This window comes from Haemaphysalis longicornis, unplaced genomic scaffold, assembly GCF_048455015.1.
Source record: "Haemaphysalis longicornis isolate Haplotype H1 unplaced genomic scaffold, Haemaphysalis longicornis Haplotype H1 scaffold_7, whole genome shotgun sequence".
Lineage (NCBI taxonomy): Eukaryota > Metazoa > Arthropoda > Arachnida > Ixodida > Ixodidae > Haemaphysalis > Haemaphysalis longicornis.
In genome coordinates, this window is record NW_027526422.1 from 64,197,036 (window position 1) to 64,217,249 (window position 20,214).

At 46.1% G+C, this 20,214-nt stretch overlaps 1 protein-coding gene across 1 annotated transcript in view; it reads left to right on the forward strand.

Annotated features, from left to right (window-relative positions):
• The window catches only part of LOC144145822 (uncharacterized), a 310,476-nt gene that overhangs the window by 259,277 nt on the left and 30,985 nt on the right, over window positions 1-20,214 (forward strand). Inside the window, exons 61-91 of the mRNA XM_077677578.1 lie at window positions 48-173; window positions 312-374; window positions 970-1,089; window positions 1,979-2,050; window positions 2,164-2,226; window positions 2,397-2,459; window positions 2,594-2,656; window positions 2,903-3,097; window positions 3,475-3,600; window positions 3,744-3,806; window positions 4,189-4,308; window positions 4,466-4,534; window positions 4,650-4,712; window positions 4,802-4,864; window positions 4,959-5,021; window positions 5,611-5,793; window positions 6,546-6,728; window positions 6,847-6,915; window positions 7,037-7,105; window positions 7,529-7,711; window positions 8,135-8,200; window positions 8,335-8,403; window positions 14,685-14,864; window positions 15,037-15,105; window positions 15,997-16,269; window positions 17,131-17,196; window positions 17,382-17,564; window positions 17,682-17,762; window positions 18,383-18,562; window positions 18,806-19,060; window positions 20,127-20,198. Coding sequence (XP_077533704.1) covers window positions 48-173; window positions 312-374; window positions 970-1,089; window positions 1,979-2,050; window positions 2,164-2,226; window positions 2,397-2,459; window positions 2,594-2,656; window positions 2,903-3,097; window positions 3,475-3,600; window positions 3,744-3,806; window positions 4,189-4,308; window positions 4,466-4,534; window positions 4,650-4,712; window positions 4,802-4,864; window positions 4,959-5,021; window positions 5,611-5,793; window positions 6,546-6,728; window positions 6,847-6,915; window positions 7,037-7,105; window positions 7,529-7,711; window positions 8,135-8,200; window positions 8,335-8,403; window positions 14,685-14,864; window positions 15,037-15,105; window positions 15,997-16,269; window positions 17,131-17,196; window positions 17,382-17,564; window positions 17,682-17,762; window positions 18,383-18,562; window positions 18,806-19,060; window positions 20,127-20,198 — 3,513 coding nt within the window. The remainder of the gene's footprint in view (window positions 1-47; window positions 174-311; window positions 375-969; window positions 1,090-1,978; window positions 2,051-2,163; window positions 2,227-2,396; window positions 2,460-2,593; window positions 2,657-2,902; window positions 3,098-3,474; window positions 3,601-3,743; window positions 3,807-4,188; window positions 4,309-4,465; window positions 4,535-4,649; window positions 4,713-4,801; window positions 4,865-4,958; window positions 5,022-5,610; window positions 5,794-6,545; window positions 6,729-6,846; window positions 6,916-7,036; window positions 7,106-7,528; window positions 7,712-8,134; window positions 8,201-8,334; window positions 8,404-14,684; window positions 14,865-15,036; window positions 15,106-15,996; window positions 16,270-17,130; window positions 17,197-17,381; window positions 17,565-17,681; window positions 17,763-18,382; window positions 18,563-18,805; window positions 19,061-20,126; window positions 20,199-20,214) is intronic.

A 20,214-nucleotide genomic window follows, 5' to 3' on the forward strand; every position in this document is an offset into this window, starting at 1 on the left:
ACGTGGAATTTCACTTTTCTTTTTGTTCCTTGTACCTGTGCTTCCAGCTCCCTGTGCAAAGAGGGATGAATGTGCTGCCCGTGAGCTTTGCGTCGACGGGCACTGCATCCAGGGCTGCTTGCAAGACAAGGACTGCCTGGACAAGGAAATCTGCCTGGACCGGAACTGCATTGGTGAGCAGGCTTCAGCATTTGAGCTGTCTTCGCCGTTTTGCTTGACGCACCGGGGGTGGGGGGGAAAGATGCTAACTGGAGGAAACAAGACAGGGACTCAATCTTGTTTTCGTTCTTCCTTTCAATGCCTTTGTGCAGTTGGCTGCCGGAAGGACGAAGATTGCCACTACAATGAGGCTTGCGTTTTGAACAGCTGCAAGAGTAAGAACTCCGATGCCTTTCTCTTGTTCGTGAGTGCGTGGCACAGCTGTTGTGAGATTTCTGTCGGGCATGAAACACTACCTCAGTGATCGTAGCTCTCAATTTTGTATCGCCACCTTTTTTTCGATGCACTTAAACGGTGCCGCATTTTTGCGACAATATTCAGAATTCTGCATAGTTTTGTCGTTGTTGCCTGTCCTGCTTTGTTTTCATTGTTGAACACAAGTTTCAGTATGCTTAATCAGTCCCTAACAGCCCGTTAATAAGCACCGCTAGGTCATGGGTGTTTACGACAAAGGGATTGCAAGCTTTCATACACATAAAGCTTTGTATAGTACCTCAAATGCAACATTACCGAAAACCAGAAATTACAGTTGACATGTATAATTGACAGAGCACACCCATTTTAAAGCATAATGCACTTATCAGAGCTACAAAATTTTAAGGTCGCCGATTATCTGCGACTGCATGAAGCAGTGGACCGCATCATCAAATGGCACCGTAGCGGCGCCATCTGTGGATGCCTGCACTCATCCTGTCTCTGAGAACACCCCAAAAATGACATGCTCCCGTACGTTTGCACCTCTGTCCACAGACCCCTGTGACAGCCCCACCGCGTGTGGCACCAATGCCGAGTGCCAGGTGATCAACCACAGGGTTGAGTGCCTGTGCCCGAACAAGTTCACTGGGAACCCACACATCTCCTGCCAGAGGGGTGAGTGCTGCAGTCTGTGAACCAGCTCTGCACATTTCACGTTTTGGGGAACTGTTGGTCATTGGGACAGACGTGTGCCTGCTGGCAAACACTTGGCAGGAACAAATTGTACTGTGCGTACTACTTTCTTGACGGTGCGGCATTGTATTTCACTGAAGTCAGCATAAGCTACTTGAAAACCCGGAAGAAAAGTGCATGTGCTTGCACTCTGCATTCTCTTTTGGTGCACTACAGTGATAATGATACTACTATAAATGGGTTCAGCTTCAACAGGCTGTGGGGGTGAGCTCGTGTTTAAAATGCTGGTGCTGGATGTGAAGGTCTAGTTCACAAGCGTGCATTTGAATGTTTGAATGCTGGCTGCACTGCATGCCCTTTCACAGGGCAGTCTGCCGGCAACCTTTTGGGGCTGGGCTCAAGCAGATGAATCAACAAACAAAGGTGGAACACATGAACAAGGGTGTGCTGAAACGATGATATTGTCGAACGATGATATTGACTAATTACAAACACTCCCAGCATTCCTGTCTTGGTGGGCTTTAAAAGACCCCTTGTTACAACCCCCGAGTTACAAAATAAAATTCTGCTTGACTTTGACGTTCATTATTACATCGCCAGACTGTAATGTTTAAAGTATTCAGTTTTTATGCTTCTAAGCGAACATACGTGACATCTTACCCCTGAGGCATTGTGTTTGTTCTCTTAGAAAGATGAAAAGCTGAATGTTGTGCCAGCAATAGAAATCAGGTGCATGTGAAATTGAAAGTCAAGTTTCATCTATATTTCCTGCCACATGGAATTACTGGGCATGCATTATTAGCAAGAAGAAAAATGCCTCCTTCGTGACTGCGGCAAGGATTTCTGACAGTTTGTTCGCGTAACTTTTCAGTCTCATCTTCATGCCGCACTACAACTGACTGCGGTGGATACAACTACGCTTGCATTGAAACAAGGTGCAGAGGTAAGCTAAGTTTTGGTTACTGCGTAGCTGAGTAATGTATATTTTTGTATTTTTGTTTGCTTTTACAATGATGTGGTCAAACAATAAAATGTCTTTCTCATGCAAAATTGCAGTGGAGTGCTCTTCTGATGGCGACTGTGCTTATGGGGAACGCTGCTTCAACCAGAACTGCTATGGTAAGATGGCGTTTCATGAAAACTTTTATACTGACGCCACTAAGGCCACATACTTCTGCTTTTTGATGTCACACCGTTTTTGCAAGTGTGGTGACGCACGCATGTGTGATCCTGATTTAGAATTGTGTCCTTTTATTTTCCTTCACTGAAATCTTTCTCACTTCTTGCAGCACTCTGTCGCACTGACAATGAATGTCAGGAGGGAGAAGTCTGCATTTCGAACAAATGTCAAAGTAAGTGTTTTGTCGTAATTTTTCCCACTTCGTTCATTACTTTCCTCTGAGCGCGCCTAGTCAACACGCGCAGCTTTGTCTATCCCTATCGCATTCTTCTGCGTGTTCTCAGTGGCTTATGCATGCCGTTTCAGTTGGGTGTCGAACCAATGAGCAGTGCCTGGACCACCTCGCCTGTGTTAGCAACCAGTGTAGAGGTAAGTTTCGTCAGACATTTTTTTCCGTTCCTTCGTCCCGGACAAAGTCGACAATTCAATGCATGCAATTCTTCTCGACATGTGAACTAAGCAAGTCGTTCAGGCAGATACCCTTCACTAATCTATTTGATTAATGTCTTTTTATTTGCCTGCACATCCCTCTGCCACTCGCGCTTGCTCGAGGAAGCTGCTTTGAGTTGTCGTTTCTTTCAATCTGTTCCGTTTCCCTTCAATTTGCATTTGCAGATCCCTGTGAAGGAAGTGCCACCTGCGGCCCCAACGCCGAGTGCAAGGTGGTCAACCACCGAGTTGTGTGCAGCTGCCCGGCCACGTTTGTCGGCCGCCCTCACGCCAACGTGGCGTGCGTTCGAAAAGCAGTTCGCTGCACGCACAACCAGGAGTGCACGCCGGGTCACATCTGCTACCTGGGCTACTGCAGAGGTGATTGTCCCGTGCTGTTCGTACACTCAACCTCGGTAAAGCTGATAAAGTGACTTCTTGTTTGCAAGTGCAGTGTAAGTGCTCTGGTTCGCCGAAACAAGTGTGACATTGCTTCGCCTCTGCCATCACTTTGACAATGTTCACAGCGCAAATGCAGCGCGTCAAAGATACTCAGAACAGACTTATGCAGTCTGAAAGTTGGACACGGTGAATGAACAGATGTGTCAGGTTGTGCATTGGGAAGATGTGTCGAAGAGATTCTACCTCGAATTGAGACAAAGTGTAACAGAAGTGGTTAAGAGGTAGCGAGAGTTTTTTGTCCATGCTGTGCACATCAGCAGGTTAGTAATGACGGCGATGACCATTTTGAATTGCAGTGTCCTGCAGCAGTAACCAGGACTGTGCCCTCAACGAGAGGTGCGTGGAGAACAGGTGCCACGTTCAGTGCCATCGTGACCGAGAGTGCTTCGACTGGGAAATCTGCGAGCACAACTTCTGCAAGGGTGGGTCGACACACTTGTATGCGTGTGGCTAAGAACATTCCTTTCCTCGTGTGAAAGCTAATTAGAACTTTGTGCAAGTCCCGGATCTACAAAGCGACTGACCTACCTTGCCCTTACGCCGCATTCTCTTTGTGAACGTGCAGTTGGATGCCGTGCTGATACCGACTGTACGGCTGACCAGTCCTGCATCAAGAACCATTGCATCAGTAAGTGTCCTCTGCAAACAATTAAACAAAAAAAAAGGTAGCTGAGGCATAAGCTATGCTGAAGTGCGAAAAAAAAGTTTTTGTTTTGTGTATTCACAAAACCTTCTATTTTTGAAGATCTGTAGTAAACCCCGGTAGTGTCACGCAAACTTGTCACACAGCACTGCAATAAGTGCGTGTTATTAAAAAGACACCTTCATTTCGATTGCTATAATTTTTTTCCTCAATCACTCCTTCGGAGAATTCGAAGCATCTTATTTTGCATCAACAAGCTTATTGTGTAGAGGCTGTTTTAGTGCGTACAATCTGCTGCTGCTCCAAAATACTTTCTCTGCCTCATCAGCTTCCATCTGATCAATCCCGGCCTTACGTTCTGCTTCAGATCCCTGTGAGGCTCCCACAGCGTGTGGAACCAACGCCCTGTGTTCAGTGCGCACCCACCAGGAGATCTGCACTTGCCCACCTGGCCTGGTGGGAGATGCACACCTTGAATGCGTCAGAGGTGGGGACGCCCTCTCCCTTTTCATTCATTCATTTTTATCGTTGTTGGGGCTTGAACTTCATTTATTTTAAGCTTCTAAAATGTAAAGCCCGTGGATGTTGTGTTACTTAGCAAAGTGGTAACCTGAATTGTTCGTTGTGCTTGTTTTGTACTCCAGAGTCTAAGGACTGCCACGCCAACGATGAATGTGGACTCGGAGGCTACTGTGAGGCCACCATCTGCAGAGGTGAGAAAGTGGGGTCCTCAACATTACGACCTTGAACTCACATGTGTGGCGGCAATTTTTAAAGAGTGGTGACGCTCTTACTCCATTGTCGTTTTCTTTTTCTAAAAACTTGCAGTTGCGTGCAGCAGCGACAACGAGTGCTTCAACAACGAGCGCTGTGTTGAGGAGAGGTGCAGCCGTGAGTACCAGCTAAGCTCCTTTCAGTGGCAGCGATAGTTGCCAGGTTCTAAGTATCTTTTTTTTTCTCTCTCTCCTCCTTTGTTTCAGTGATCTGTACAACGGATTCCCTCTGCCCGCGAAACCACATCTGTGAACGAGGATTGTGCCTCCGTAAGTGCCTAAGCTCTTCTTTCCCTGCTTGTCCCTGCGATATAAATTGCCACTTGTTTCTCATGTCAAATATTTTTGCCTCTTGCACGAGCAGCCGGCTGCCGATCAGACGCTGACTGCCCGACCACAGACACGTGCATCAACCGTCAGTGCATAAGTGAGTGCTTGTTTTGCTTTGAGCTGAATAAGGAGCAACTGCTTGGCCCTAATGCAAAAGTGTGCCTTCGGCTTCATAGTGGTGCAGTAACTGCACAGTCTTAAAAAAATATGCGCCTGGCACGACACAAGGTTAGCTTGTAAAGCAAATGTTTAGCTTTAAGCAGACACTCATTTGGTCAGTGCTTGGAATTATATGTCAGCTGTGCATAAACTAGATTATACAGCCGTGCATAAACTAGATTATATTTGTAGGCTGGTGGGGCATCAGCACACATCAAAGCACACGTCAAAACGCATGAAGTTGCCGAAACAAATAATATTGATGTCTGGGCAGTAGAACCGCGCACTACGCTAAGGAGAGTAAGGAGTTAGGCTGAATGAGCTGTGAGTACGCGTAATTTGGAAATTTCGATGCATTAAACTATGAGCCAGCACAGTCATAGCACCTGCTTACTAGACACGGCCTTCAAGACCTATGTGCATGGTGCACTCACTACGTAGGAGTGAAGATGCTCACACACTATCCAATTGTAACTGTTGTTGTCCTGCGGAGGTTGACCCATTGACTGTGAAAATGCCATCTGCAGACCCGTGCGCCAGCCCAACGGCCTGTGGGCCCAACGCTCAGTGTCAGCCCGTGAACCACCGGGCGTACTGCACCTGCCGGTCGGGCTACACGGGCGACCCCTACGTGGAGTGCTCCAAGGTGGAGTGCGTCATCGACTCTGACTGCGGCGTGGGAAAGATCTGCCAGAACTACCGATGCCTCGGTGAGCAGGGAGATGGGTGTCACTGGCCAGTGACAGCAGTTGACTCTCCCTTGACTCTCCGTTAAAATGGGTTGAGGGTGAAATGCTTGCAAACCTGATGCTGTGAGGAACAAAGATTCAAATTGATATGTTTCATATCTGAGCTGGATTTACCCCAAATGTGCTATATTTACCCTAAACGTGCTACATTTAAAATAATTTTGAGCACCCCCTTTTTTTTTCTCCAAATTGGACGCCGTGAGGGTGCTTACAATTGAGGGCTCCTTGCATTCTTTTTGTCTTAACTAGTTGCTACACTAATAGTAATCTGACTCGGGTTACTAGTAGTGACCTGAGCCAGTACCAACTCAGGTAAAAGCTACAAGAGCCGCAGATATTCTTGATTTTTTTTAACTGACTCCTTAGCAAATGCAACCATTATACCAGGTTGCAACTCCTCACAGATGAAATGAATGTTATTGGCCACTCCATATTCCATTTTATGTGATTTTGCTGTAACATTCTTTGTTCTTTTTTTGATGATTGACGGAACTTGCGAGTTAACCCCTTTGCTTAAAAAAAGAAGGGCCAACTGGGGGCCATTTGTCTTATGTTTTAGTTGTCTTTTCCAGTCAACGTTGCCCTGCGTACACACTTTAGTGCAGTTTGCCAGGCATCTGTCAACTGCATTTTGTGCTGCAGTAGCTGGGGCTGAACAACTATGAAATGCAAAGCGTCAACATCTTCCTGCCTTGTGGCACTCTCAACTGCAGAGGGCTGCCGGTCAGACGTCAGCTGCCCCGACGACAAGACCTGCATCAGCCGCCAGTGCCAGAACCCCTGCCAGTTCGTGGGTGCGTGCGGACTGAATGCGCACTGCAAGACGGTCAACCACCGGCTCACGTGCACATGTCCGCCACAGACCCTGGGCGATCCGTACACCGAGTGTCTGACCGGTGAGTGGGATCAAGACAGACGCTTTTTAGAAGCTTGAACACAATCACGCTGTAAATGTTTATCCGGAGCTGCGTGATGTTCCTTTTATCTCCAAACTGAAATTAATCGTCGTTGCAGACCCTGACATCTGCAGCAGGGAAAGCGACTGTGGTCCTGAGAGGTCGTGCGACAATGGCCGATGCATAAGTAAGCAGACAGCTCCACCTAAGCTTTCTTTTTCCTCGCGAACTTGCTTTTTGTAAAGTGGCATTCACCGTGCACTATATTGACCATACTGACCTTGCGTAATTCCCCGTTTCTTCCTCAGCAAAAGTCGAATGTACCACCGACAATGACTGTGCCCTTGGAAAAGTCTGTGAATCGCACCGATGCTTTGGTAAGGAATATGTTTGTGTAGTATTTCGTTATCTATAATACTCTACAAGCAACAAAAAATTTTGGGGGGGCAGTATTTTAACCACAAACAATGCACAAAAGCACAAAATAGTCACAACTGTGCTTTACAATTTTGCTGTATACGGGTTGGCTCAATTTGACTAGTTATTACTGTATAAAAGCTTCAAGTGGGTGCTCTCAGTGCAAAACAATGATTTCAGTATTTTTACATTTCCTCAAATCAAGAGCTGAGCAAAGTACATTTAGCATCTATAAACCGGTTTTGCACAAGCTGCAGCTGCATGCATTGCCTGAAGTGCACTTAATGTGAGAGCCAAAATAAACTGTTCCATGAAATCTGCGTCCCAAACTAGTGCTTGATTGTCTCCAATTTCACGCTGTATTTTTTTTTTTTTTTTCCCAGATGGCTGTCGTGGGGATCAGAACTGCCCCATCAACCAAGGCTGCTACCAGGGCCAGTGCCAGAACCCATGCAATGTTCGTGGAGCCTGCGGCATCAATGCTGACTGTGCGCCTGAACATCATCGCCCACACTGCTTCTGTCCAGCAGGCTTCAACGGCAACCCACAGTTCGAATGCAAAAAGAGTGAGGGATTGCCATTCATGCATTGCTATATAATCAGCACACTCCTATTCTTTGTGGCAATGGCATTCGAAAGAAGCACTGATTGTAGGGTCTACAGCGTCCAGTTACTAAATCACACATTAATGCACTTAACCACCCCCTCTATCATTTCTTTTATCATCCACAGTAAGATGCGCTTTTTACTTGCCTATTTGACAGACATCACACAGTGCAGAACTGATGTTTCTGCCTGTGGCATTATGGCTTTCAATCTGTCTTGTAAATTCGTTCATGCACAAGTTCCTCAGAGCCTTGAAAAAAAAAAAAAAAAAGGCAGTAAGATGTGTGGGTTCAAACTGCAATGAAGTCACAGCTTCACTGCCCTGAGAAGTGCCAACCATAGTGTATTTGATGATGATTTCAATCACACTTCTTGTTCTCTAGGTCAAGGCTGCCGAGTCAATGAAGATTGCCTCCCTGGCTTGATCTGTCTGCGGGGCCAGTGCTCTCGTAAGTGAAATTCTTTTCCGCTTTTTATTGCAGTCAGTAGCGTGTTTTCTTTTTTCATATAAAACTGTGCAAGTTCCTTACATGCTTTGTTACCGTTTATTTTAATTAACTCTTTCTTTTGCCATTTTTGACAGCATCTGACTTCTGTGCTTCTGACAATGACTGCAACAGGGGCGAAATCTGCGACAACACAAGATGCGTTGGTAAGTCTCGTTCACCTTCGTGGCGAAAAATTAAACGCCTTATGCTAATTTTTCGGCTTCTATTGGTGTCTTTGACTGCCGTGAGTTAGGTCTAGATCATATTTGAAAGTTTTAGCCCACTGAAATATGGGGTGTTCTGTGAGGCACTCTAATTTATTAAAATTAACAGTGCCACGGTCGACAATTTTAAAACCAGAGTTTTTGGTCTGGTGTGAGGTGTGGAGTTTCCATTTCAGTGAGGCCGTGCAAATCAGAGCTCTACAGGTCTTCCCGCTCAATTTTATCTGATTTCATGCAATTTAATCCAGGCACCAGCCAATTTAATCCGAGCACCGTATAATTTAATCCAGGTGCCATATAATTTAATCCAGGTACCAATTTAATCCAAGTGCCAACCAATTTAATTCGGTCACCAACCGAATTAATCCGGCGGTCAGAAGGTTGTTCAGGGGTGTTTTGTGCGAAATTAGGCACAGCTTTGCAGACTTTGTTGCGCGTGGTGCGGTGAAAACGTGATGTTTCTTGATCCATTGCGGGCAAAATATTTCATCCGCACAGATTAATTGAAATTTACTAACACGCGCAGATCAAGGCTTTTTTGATCCGTTGGGCTGCGAGAGCGCTTATCGTCTGCGAGAGCGCCGTCGATAACTCACATCAGAACTATCGTCTGCTCCTCCTGTAACAATGCCTTCAGAAGTTCCTTTGATAAAAACACATTACTTAAATGCCCTTTGCATTCTGATTTTCAATCAATGAATATATATATATATATATATATATATATATATATATATATATATATATATATATATATATACATACAGTCGAACCCATTTATAATAAACTCGAAAGTGCCGCGAAAAGAGGTCGTTATATGAGTAGTTCGTTGTATATAGACTCGCCCTTTAAAACACGCGCAAATTAGCGAACATGTCGAACAACCCCTTCGGTGACAGGTTAAGCCTTTTCGCTTCCTGAAGGGATGCCCACTGCGTGCTTACAAGCGAGCTACATTGTGTTTGCATCGAACCTGCTGCTACCGGCACGATGCCTGCGAAGAAATTTTTTTAGACGTCTCCAAAATCTCAAAATCTCCACTTGCAAGGCGCGCAGACGGTGCCGCCGCGCGGTGGCAGGAGGAGAAAACTCTATGGAGGATCGGCGAGTGGTGGAAATGTCGGAGCCCGCACGCCTGCACGTTGGCCGGCAGCGTTCACCCGTAGTGTTACAGGGATTTTGACCTCGTTTTCACGTGATAACAAGCATAGCATCCACCGAATGCATGTTATGTTCTAAAGGCTCTCGTGCTTGATACACCGCGTGCAAGAGATTTCAACGTGCTACACGAAAACGAGGAACCGAAACATGAACCGAAGACAGTGTGCATGGTGTCTGTTGTGATGTTTTGCACAAACCATACCTGACGGGGATTTGAAGAAATTACGTACTAATCCGCACTACAGTTTATTCAAATGCATTAGGTTAAAGGGAAACCGAGTCGGGGATTCAGCTTAACTACATTTAAAAAAGACGCTATGGCTTATGCGGGTATGGTTTAATGAGATTCCACTATATGTACCAACCTGTCTAAACGACAACTCAGCTGTTACAGGGTGGACGGACGCCTTTAGTTTCTGTCACCCTTACTTGACGTTTGTATACATATCAGGAGCTCCAGGTCGCAGATGTCCATCGCCTTAAGACGTGCAAGGAACAATAGCAGCGTCGGTATAATTTTGTTTTCCTCGTGTTCACATTCTTACATAGCAAAGCAGGGGTGTGAGAGCGCAGGCATAACACGTTTCAGGAGTAAGATGTTACACTGAACCATGATCTGTTTTCAAAACCTACCGCTGTTGATGACCGTTTCTCTGCTTGTGAGGGCAGTTTCTCACAAACTGCCCTCGCGCGGTGTCGCGAGGGCTGTTTGTGATTTGGGCACGCCTTGGCCATCACGTCACCTTTCACAGACAACAGGCTTGCCCAGGCGCTCTAGTTTAGAACCAGCATTACATTAATGCTTTACGTGCGAATAACTTTGTGTTTCTTCCTTGCTTTTCCTTGCTTCAGGGAGCTGCTGTTAGCAATGCAGAAAACGTTAGGTGATAGTAAGAAAGCAGCTCAAGCAGGTTAGCAGGTTAACATTCTGCTTAGAAGTTTCAAGCGTTTAATCAACTCCAATCTGGAGCCGCAGAATTGTTTTGGCTGGTTTCTGCCACACACCTGGCATTTAATTTATATGACTGTGTGCGATACAAATTATATTCAAAAATACTACGCGTGCATTATGCGGTGTTTGCGTTTCCTCGATGGAACAGCAAATTTGCTAAATAGAATCCTTCGTGTTAAGGAATGGAAACACATAGGGCCTGGAATGCATAAGATTATTTCCTGCTTTTGATCCAGCCATAAAAAACAGTGAGTGGGTACACTGTTTTCTAAAAGAAGTCTTTTTTTCTTTATGAGCGGTGGATCTAATGCTCTACTAATTAGTGTGCCCTATCAAAATATTGGATGCGACTACGACTGCCACAGCATCGATCGCTAGGTGTTGTTGTTTTCAACAAAAAAGAAAAAAAAAGGCTCACCAAGGATACTGTCAACTTTCAAGAGACCACGCTTAGATAGCTATTGTTGATATCATTGCCTTCGCTGCTGGTAAAACAGACATAGTGCAAAACTAATACTAATCACGCTGACCAGGCCATTGACTTGTGCGTGTCCTGCATGGAGCAGCACAATGTACTACCAAATGCCTTATATAGGCAGGACTGGTCAAGTAATAAACGCCTATTAAACTCACGTACTCTGATAAGTCTGTACTGCTAATGAACGAACTCCGCTAGTTGTGGCTTGTGAGAGTGCTGGCAGGCTTCCCGCCGCAACAAACGACGTGAGCGGCTTTTGCCGTATCTTTTCACCTTCGTTTGCATCTGGCGTCACCGCCGCATAACGACGTTAAAAAGTAGAGCTAACCCCCTCTGCTTTAAACGCGCACGTAAGCGGCGTCTCGGTGAGGGAAGCTCCGGATCCTCCTTACAACAGCCATCTTGGGCGCGCCCCTTGCGTGGAGGAACATTCAGGTGATTCAGGTACCCTAAAGGCAAGGGGCGCGCCGGGCCTGATAAGGTCAATAAGGTGTCTACAACCCCCAAGTCAGACAGTTTCTGGCCCCTTTCCTCCCCTTTCACCCCCCCCCCCCCCACCCTCCCCTCGCAAGAACCTCAAAGCAAAGCAAAGCAAGGGGCGCGTCGCGCACCCTATCAGCCAGGCTGAGTGTACCGGCAGCTGCGTCGCTTCGGGTGGAGAAGAGCGAAGTTCCAAAGTTTTAATGTATTTGTTATCAGCAACTGTGCAAACGAACCGCGATCTCCTAAGTAACCACCGGAGCTTTTTGCAGCACACGGTGCCGCGTTCGCGTCGACTCGGGCAGCGTCATGCTCCCGTCAGGCTTCAAGCTCCTTCCTTATTTCTTTTTTTTCCTCACCGCTATTCCGCCACTGGAGAAATGCCTGGAAAGTGAGTGACCGCGGTCGCGGCGTCCGTAATCTGCGGGCGGTGCTCGCCGATCTGGGATATCTTCGTCGCGATTAATAGGGAGACGCGGGACTTAGAAACCCGAAATTTGGCCCAAAAAATCGTCCAGACAGAACGATATACAAGTGCTAAAGTTCCGTCCAGACAGAATACAACTGAGAGCTTAGCGTTCCGTCCAGACGGAGCCGGTGTGAAATTTGTAGTTTCGTCCAGACGAAAGCAAAACCCGCTGATTAGACGCCATGCATAGTCTCCGGGTTTGGTGTGGCAGACAGGCAATAAACACACACAAAAAAAAAAATTGGTGTGGAGGTTGCGTCTTCGATAGCGACACTTTTGTACCGAGTTCGTTTACCCCTGGACGTTCTTTTTTTTTTTTTTTTTTTGCGTGGTTGTGCCGCTTGTGCCAGCGTTTTGTAACAGCTAACTTCGCGCCCAGTCGGTCTTGACACCCAACCAGCCGCTCCGCTACCGCTCACTAGAGCCAAGGCCGACATATCCATCGCCACAGAGTTCTGATCATCTGTAGTTCGTAATGGTGATTACTAATTAACGGTTATTCTGGCTAGTCAATTACCGGAAGCGGTTCGTTCGGCTGGGTAAATATCAAGAAAGACTGCTCTCGATCTGCTTGTACGCCGCGGCGGGTCGGCCCGCATACCAGCGTGCGCTTATTCGTCGGCAAGTTACAGATGAGCGATTTGAGAATGATAAATGCTCGCACTGTGCACAACGTGTGAGGTGACGTGATATGCGAGTATATTAAATCGAAAACGTGGTTATCCCACCTAGCCAAGCGCATGCACGTCACAGAACAGTGTGGTGCATGCCATTACCAGCCCCTCCGTTGCAACTCATTTCGCGCGATGCAAATCGCCCTGGAGCCAATTTGATTGCAACGAATGAAGCAGTAACATAACAAAATAAACGTTTACAACTGTGGTGCACGATCGGCACCTCAGCCTTGGTCGCCAAATAGAGACGGCGCGCTGTCAACAGCGTAAAAATTGAAGTAACGTTCTGGCCTTGCTTTTGTTCAGTTTTTCTGCCAAGTGCCATCTGTGTAAAGAGGATTTCACAATTTTCCCATGAACCGATTTGAACCATTGAGCGAAGAGAAAGCTACATTCTAAAGCATTTCTCTTTTTCACATCCTTAAATAAAACTTACTTGTAGTAAAACAAAACTTCAACTGCGATTTTCTCAGCTTCCCTTTTCTTGCATATGTGCCTAGCCTTACAGAGGTTTTCGGGTCGTTTTTTTTTCAAAGGATTTCTATACACGTTATACCTTTGAATTCGGGATGAAATGAACTGCATGCTGATGCTATTTTAATTGGCTCAATGTGCCTCAGATAAATGTTATGAGTAATAATATGTGCTCATTAAGTTTTCTGAAAACTGTACTTGGCATAATTAGACTAACTTTATTTAATGAACTATATTTACAGGAATACAAAGAGCATCAGCATGCATGGCAGGTCTTAAACTACGCATCCATACCATTTATTAAAAAAAAAAATTGAATAAAAAGCCCCTTGACAGCCCGTAAGAAATTACTTAATTAGGCTCCAGTATTTTCTTTGTAACTCAAAAAATAATTATGCCACATGAAAACCAATTGCATATTTGAAATGAGGAAAACATAACACACATTCACAGTGATTTTAATTATCATAGACCAATGAATAAAAAATTTTATTTCAAGGCCCTCATCTCCCCTTAAATTGAGTGAACGCACCAGCACGCCGCCTTTCTGTTTCGATTTGTTTTCACTTCGTATGCACCATATTTTTACCGGAACCGTGCCAGAAGTGTTCGTTGTAAAAGTAGGACGCTGTGAAAAACGTCCGGTATGTCCGGACGAGTTTAAATGAATAAGCATAGGAAAGTCGTAAGTGCATCAAAATATGCATGTCGTTATAACCAATATATTGTTATATTTGGGATCGTTATGAGTGGGTTCGACTGTATTTCCGAATTATAATATCGTCTGCTCGCGTCAGAAGTATTGTCTGCTCACGTAACAATACACTGGCAAGTCTGCTTGCATAACAATACGCGAGCAGACGATACTTCTGACGAACTCGAAGATGATCGGTATACGGCACAAACGGATCAAACAAGACTGCTCTCCTGGTCTGCGCGTGTTAGTAAGTGTCCATCAAGCTGTGCACATAAGATATTTTGCACATAACGGATCAAGAAACATCACATTTTCACCATACACCAACGCAACAATGTCCGCACAAAGCACTCCTGAACAACCTACTGACAGCTGGATTAATTTGGTTGGTGACCGGATTAAATTGGTTGGCCCTTGGATTAAATTCACTGGCACCTGGAATAAATTAATGGCATTTGGATTAAATTAGATGGCACTTGGATGAAATTGGCTGGTGCCTGAATTAAATTGGATGGCAATTGGATTATAATTGGAGCAGGAAAACCTGTAGTGTTACGTTTTGCTGGTCTGCAGTGTGTGAGTGTATGAAACAAGTTCTGTCGAGAAAGTTCAACAATGACAAGCGATAGCCGGAACACTTGCTAATAAACTGCACACTCTTTTCTTATAATTCCGTTGCATGTCACTGCCGACAAAAAATTCACAAACAAGAAGCTATCCTGTGAAGCGAGTTGAGAAGTTGCATTTGAAGACATGTGTCTTTTAGTATGGCAGTATAGTAGCATTATCTTGCTACTCACTGGTTCTCATAAGCCTACTGTTACTATCAATTTCAGCTGGATGCCGAACGCACAGTGACTGCGACTTTTTCCTGGAGTGCCGAGACAAGTTCTGCCAGGATCCCTGCCGACCCGGCGTGTGCGGTGTCAACGCCCACTGCCAGGCCATCAGCCACTCTGCCGAGTGTCGGTGTCCGGCAAACTACGAGGGAGACGCCAAGGTTCACTGCAGAGAAGGTCAGTGAGGCACACACAACGTCGCTTTTATTTTTGCGTCCTTCTTACTGCAAAACAGAAATGATGTTTCTAGCGTAGCAAAAAAAAAAACCATAGCTTGGTTACCTTCCTTGCTCACTATGCAAGGCGCTAATCTATTATTTGTGCATTCTTTTTACCTCTTTCTCGACAGTGTCGGTGGAATGCCATACAGACAAGGATTGTGGACTCGAGAAGATTTGCATCAGCAATCGCTGCATCGGTGAGTTTGTGGGCTTCAGTTTTTGCCTGCACTCCAAAGATGGGTGCTTCTTATTAAAGATACTTTGCACTGAATAATAACAGCAGAGCTGGTTAGTTGATAACCTTGAGAAACCTTGTTACGAACATGTGGTGCCTTTGCAGTGTAGAAGGCTGAACCTCTTGCTTTATAGATTGTTCCCAGCCATAAAAATATTTGGAAGTCTTGTTGGACCAGTCCAGAATGCCATTGGAGGACCACTTGGCCGTGCAATTGGTCCAATTGGTCCAGTGGTGTTTTGGATTGGTCCAACAGCCAAAACTGGAAGTGTTGCCCACCATGTTTGAGAAACATAAAACAAACTTTCTGCTTGCACTCAAATGCTGCTGCTGCTCATGTGGATTCTCAGTTTGACAGAAAAATGTTTAAAGTTGATGGTTCATTGCTTGAAGAGTGCAGAAAGATGAGACAAAGCTCAGTAAACACACAGGATATGCAGTGACTTTGTATGTACACTTCCAAGAATCTTCCCTGAGATTAAAGAATCTTCTAAATATTAATTCAAACAGTGGAACTTTGCTTGAATGTCATGGAAGTTATACTGTAACACTAGGAGGAAGGTGAGGACAAGAAAGTTCCAGTATCATGCCAGTCCTGTCCCTTTGTGTTCCAATCTACACTTTATTTAAGTAGGCAGCGGTTGTGGCCTGCATTCATACACCAGAAAGGGGTTTCACTCGCTTCTACACTGCAAACTATGTTTACCACATGGTTACTGGAGTGCCTATCTTGTACTCAGCCTGTAGCTTGTACCCATCTTGTAACCAGCCCAGCAACGAGTCTCCCACCAGGACACGAGACAGTGGTCTGTAAAGGGCACCCGAATGTTGTTCCCTTTCCCCCCCCCCCCAGTGGGGTGCCGGGTGGACGAGCACTGCCCGTACGACAAGGCGTGCGTGGAGGGTGCCTGCCGCAACCCGTGCTCCCAGCGGGGCAGCTGCGGGGTCAACGCCCTGTGCCGCCCCCAGAACCACCGGGTGACTTGCACCTGCCCCCGGGACAAGGTGGGCGACCCCCGCGTCCACTGCACCATCCCCCCACCCACCACCTCTGTGGTGCGCGTCGAGTGCAGCGTCGACGAGCCCTGCGCCGACGGATACGTCTGCCGAAACAGCATCTGCATACGTGAGTCGATGGGCTCTGACGCTTCAATGAAAGAATGTTGCGCCTCTTCATGTAACTGTTTAGCTATTGGCTGACAAAAGGTTGGCGCCATGTTTATTTTTGGGTCAAAGCTCCCTGCTTAGTCCTCCTTTTTTCGTGGTCATTCGAGTTTCTCATGTCAGCAACAGTGCCATTAAGTTGGCTTTGCTGCAAAGCACATGCGTCTGTCTTGCTGATTTTCACCAGCCCCTCGCCATTAGGTGGCTTTTCCAGTGAAAATCATGCCTAACAAGCTTACGAGTGAACAGATTGCTGACACCCTGCTACACCCTGCTTTTGCTAATTTACGATGAGCTAGGGGACCATGGTCCACATTTGAGAACCGTTGCAGCATGGTGTTCTGCTACAGTGCACAAAGGTACAGCAGGCATCTGGTTTGGGGGTTTTTTCAGGTGTGACGTGTCAGTGTCTGTCTGCAGTAAGAATTGAGTGCAAACTAGGATGGATTTTGGGGTTCTGAAGTACTAATTAGGAGCTTTTTTCTACGGCATATCACCAAGGCAGAAATTGCTTTCAATTGAAAAGTTTTTTTTAAGTCTGTACTCAAATTAAAGACGCACACATGCATGAAGCATCCTATACGCCAGAGTTTCAATGGTTTGCTTGGCTCTACAGTTGGCAGCGCGCGAAACAAAAGAAAAAAAAGTAATTTATCACCAATTTGGCACTCACTGGTTTTGTTCCTGTCAAGCTTTTTCTTTTTTAGCATTACTGGTAACAGTAGCAGCGAAAAGGGCCATTTTCAAGTAGAACTACTTATGTAATATTTTGCAGTGTATTCTTTATTTTCTTCTACTCACTAGATGTAATTTCACCTTTCAGTTGACGGCTGTTCCACCGATTCAGCTTGCAACCCTGGAGAAATCTGTGAAAGGCGAAAATGCTCTGGTAAGACCAATTTTTTATTCTCGACACATCATGCATGTCCAAATATTTGTCAACAAACCTGGTATGGTGCAAATACAGGACACAGCATGTGAGCTCAACTGGCATCGCACGTGCTTGTGAAGTGTATGGACAAGGGCAGTGGATAATGATGTTCACACTTCCTTTTTCTTTTCTTTGTGCTTCAGTTGGGTGTCGCAGCGATTCTGACTGCACCTTCGACAAGGCGTGCGTCAACACGCAGTGTGTCAACCCTTGTCTCATTCAAAACTCGTGCGGCCGACACACACACTGCCGTCCGGTCGTTCACCGACCACTCTGCACTTGCCAGCCCGGCTACGAGGGCAACCCATACGACTTCTGCAACAAGAGTGAGTGTTTCTCCTTTAGCTGAGTTTCTGAGGCTGCAGAAAGCCTCATCTTAGTATCGTTTAAGGTTCGAGACGTTCTTAAACTAAAACCTTGCACCTTTCTTTCCCCCCCCCCAGTTGAAACGAGGCCTGCACCAGAATGCATACACGACCGCGACTGCTACATCGGCAAGATTTGCGAGTCCCATTACTGTGTCGGTGAGTACGTTCGCCATGCAGCAGCCCAGATGGCCGTTTGGCTGGTCTTAGCTGCTGTTTGTTTCTGTTGGTGAAATGATGCAGTTGAAGTTGTTCGTTAGAGTGTTTAGTGGCTAAGACAAAGTTGTGTCTTAGCCACTGAGCTACCACGGCAGGTAACTCGAATCCTAGAATGCAAGATTATTTTGTTTCAGTTAGGGTAAAGATCAAGGACATAATGATCACATGCGGCCATCTTATAGCTGTTTTTGCTCATTCAGACTGCAGCTGAGAGAAGGGGGACACAGAATGGTGCAATTCCGCATGCTGCCGTCTTTGCACAAATAATTCACGCCATCAGCGAACCTTTTTTTGTATCGTAGTAGTTTACCCACAAAATTCACAAATGATAAGACCACACAAAAAGTAGGTTCGCACAAAATAAGCCAGGAATGCTTGTAATTTACGGCCAGCTTCGTATAATAGCTGTTAGGATAATTGAATACAGTGCGAGCACATAGCCGTTACACTGGAGGCATTATAAATGATCGCTGTTGTTCTGCCTATGCGACAACTGTTGGTGCTGTTGCCCAAATATCGCGAGGTAAAACCGATCTTTCCTTTGACCCTTTGCCAAACAGAGGGCTGCCGTAGTGATGCCAACTGTCCGTTTGACCGAGCCTGCATCAGCCGCCAGTGCCGAGACCCCTGCAGCCCGGGCATTTGCGGCAAGAACGCCAAGTGCCTCCCCGTCAGCCACAAGCCCATCTGCACCTGCCCGTCGGGACTTAGTGGTGACCCCAACATCGAGTGTGCCATGCGTAAGTGCACCGCTTTTCTTGCCTCACCTCCGTTTCCCACAAAATTCGGTGCTGTACGATGCGAAGGTGACTGCATTATTTTTTTGCTCGATTTGGCAAGTTGGGTTTTGGGCATAGCCACCTGTTCTTCTCTGATTGCATTGTTGTTTGTTACAATGCTGGTGATACCTGCAATGAAACAGGGGCACTTTCAGTGTAAGGGATGAATTTGGTGAAAAAGACTCTTCTGCTTTTTTCTTCCAGTTCGGCAGGAGTTCTGCTACCACGACAGCGACTGCCCCGTTGGGCGCATTTGCGAGAAGGGATCTTGCGTGGACGCCTGCCGCACCGACGATGCCTGCCCCTACGACAAGGCCTGCATCCGCAATCGCTGCCAGAATCCCTGCAGCTTCCAGGGTGTGTGCGGATTCAACGCTGACTGCCGCGCAGCAAACCACCAGCCCATCTGCATATGCCTGCCAGGACTTACAGGCGACGCCAAAACTCACTGCATTGAAGGTACTTTCTCTTTTCCTTTATTGTGGGGCGGGCGACTATAAACTGCTGTTCTTTAAGTCGTAGCTGCCGAATTTATTCCTAAAACTGGGTTTAAAAGCACAAATTTTTCTGTTTGCGTCATGGAGTCTGCATTAAAGCTAAGGCCAGGAAAACTCTTCTGTTCCATGTAATGCGTTGATAACAAAAACAAAAGTTCACAGAAAACTCGATTTAATTTCACTGAAGTCGTCCTTCACTGAAATTGTGTGATTAAGAAAGAATTTGAAGCAGCGCATTGAAAAAGAGAGATAAAATGTTGCACAGCTAATATGCCTGTTGCAAGCAGCAGTGCACCTGGAAGATTTTTGCATGTACTCACATGCATTTCTGGCATGACCACGTGCTAAAATTAACGCAGGCTGCTAAGCGGCTCCTTCGTAGTAGAAAATGGGTGGGCAGGGTACAACCTATTACTCACAACGACCTGAAAAAAGAGAAATTGACAAGGCAGTGTCAGAGGTACAGTACTGTGAAGTTCCAAAAGAACACCCCCAAGCTACGGAGATATCAAGTAAAAGTAAACTGGATGGGCAGACTGGATGGGGTTGGATGCCAACTAAGAAAGGTGGACGCATTTGACACTTGTTTAGAAAATAGTACAACGTTCTATCTTGAACATTTTACTTTGTGTTCCTTGAAGGTTTCCCTTTGCCCTTACCTTACTAACAAAGCCAGACAAGCATATTCTGTTTTGTTTAGAATCGGTTAATTGGCACACTTGCAGACAAGTCACGGAATGGTCTTCCTGAGGTGCCATCTAACGTTTTCGCAAATAGAACTGCCTGGGCTTTCAAAGGCATTGCAGCTAACGAGAAATTTAGGGGGTGGACAATGTTTGGGGTCTCACTGAAATAGACATTTCGCTGTAAAAGGTGGGTAGGCAGTAATTTTGGCAGGAACATTTTCCCGGAACAATGGTATACTAAAAGACTGAGCTACAACAACAGCAAAACTTTGGGCTGCACCAGTTGTGTGGGCCCTCGCATCATAGGGTTTGCCGTCACACCTCTTCTCTGCCTTGTTCCAGTGCGAGACGAGGGCTGCAAGCGAGACAGCGAGTGCCCCTTCGGGCAGATCTGCGAGGACAGCTGCTGCATAGGTAAGCACAGGCTTTA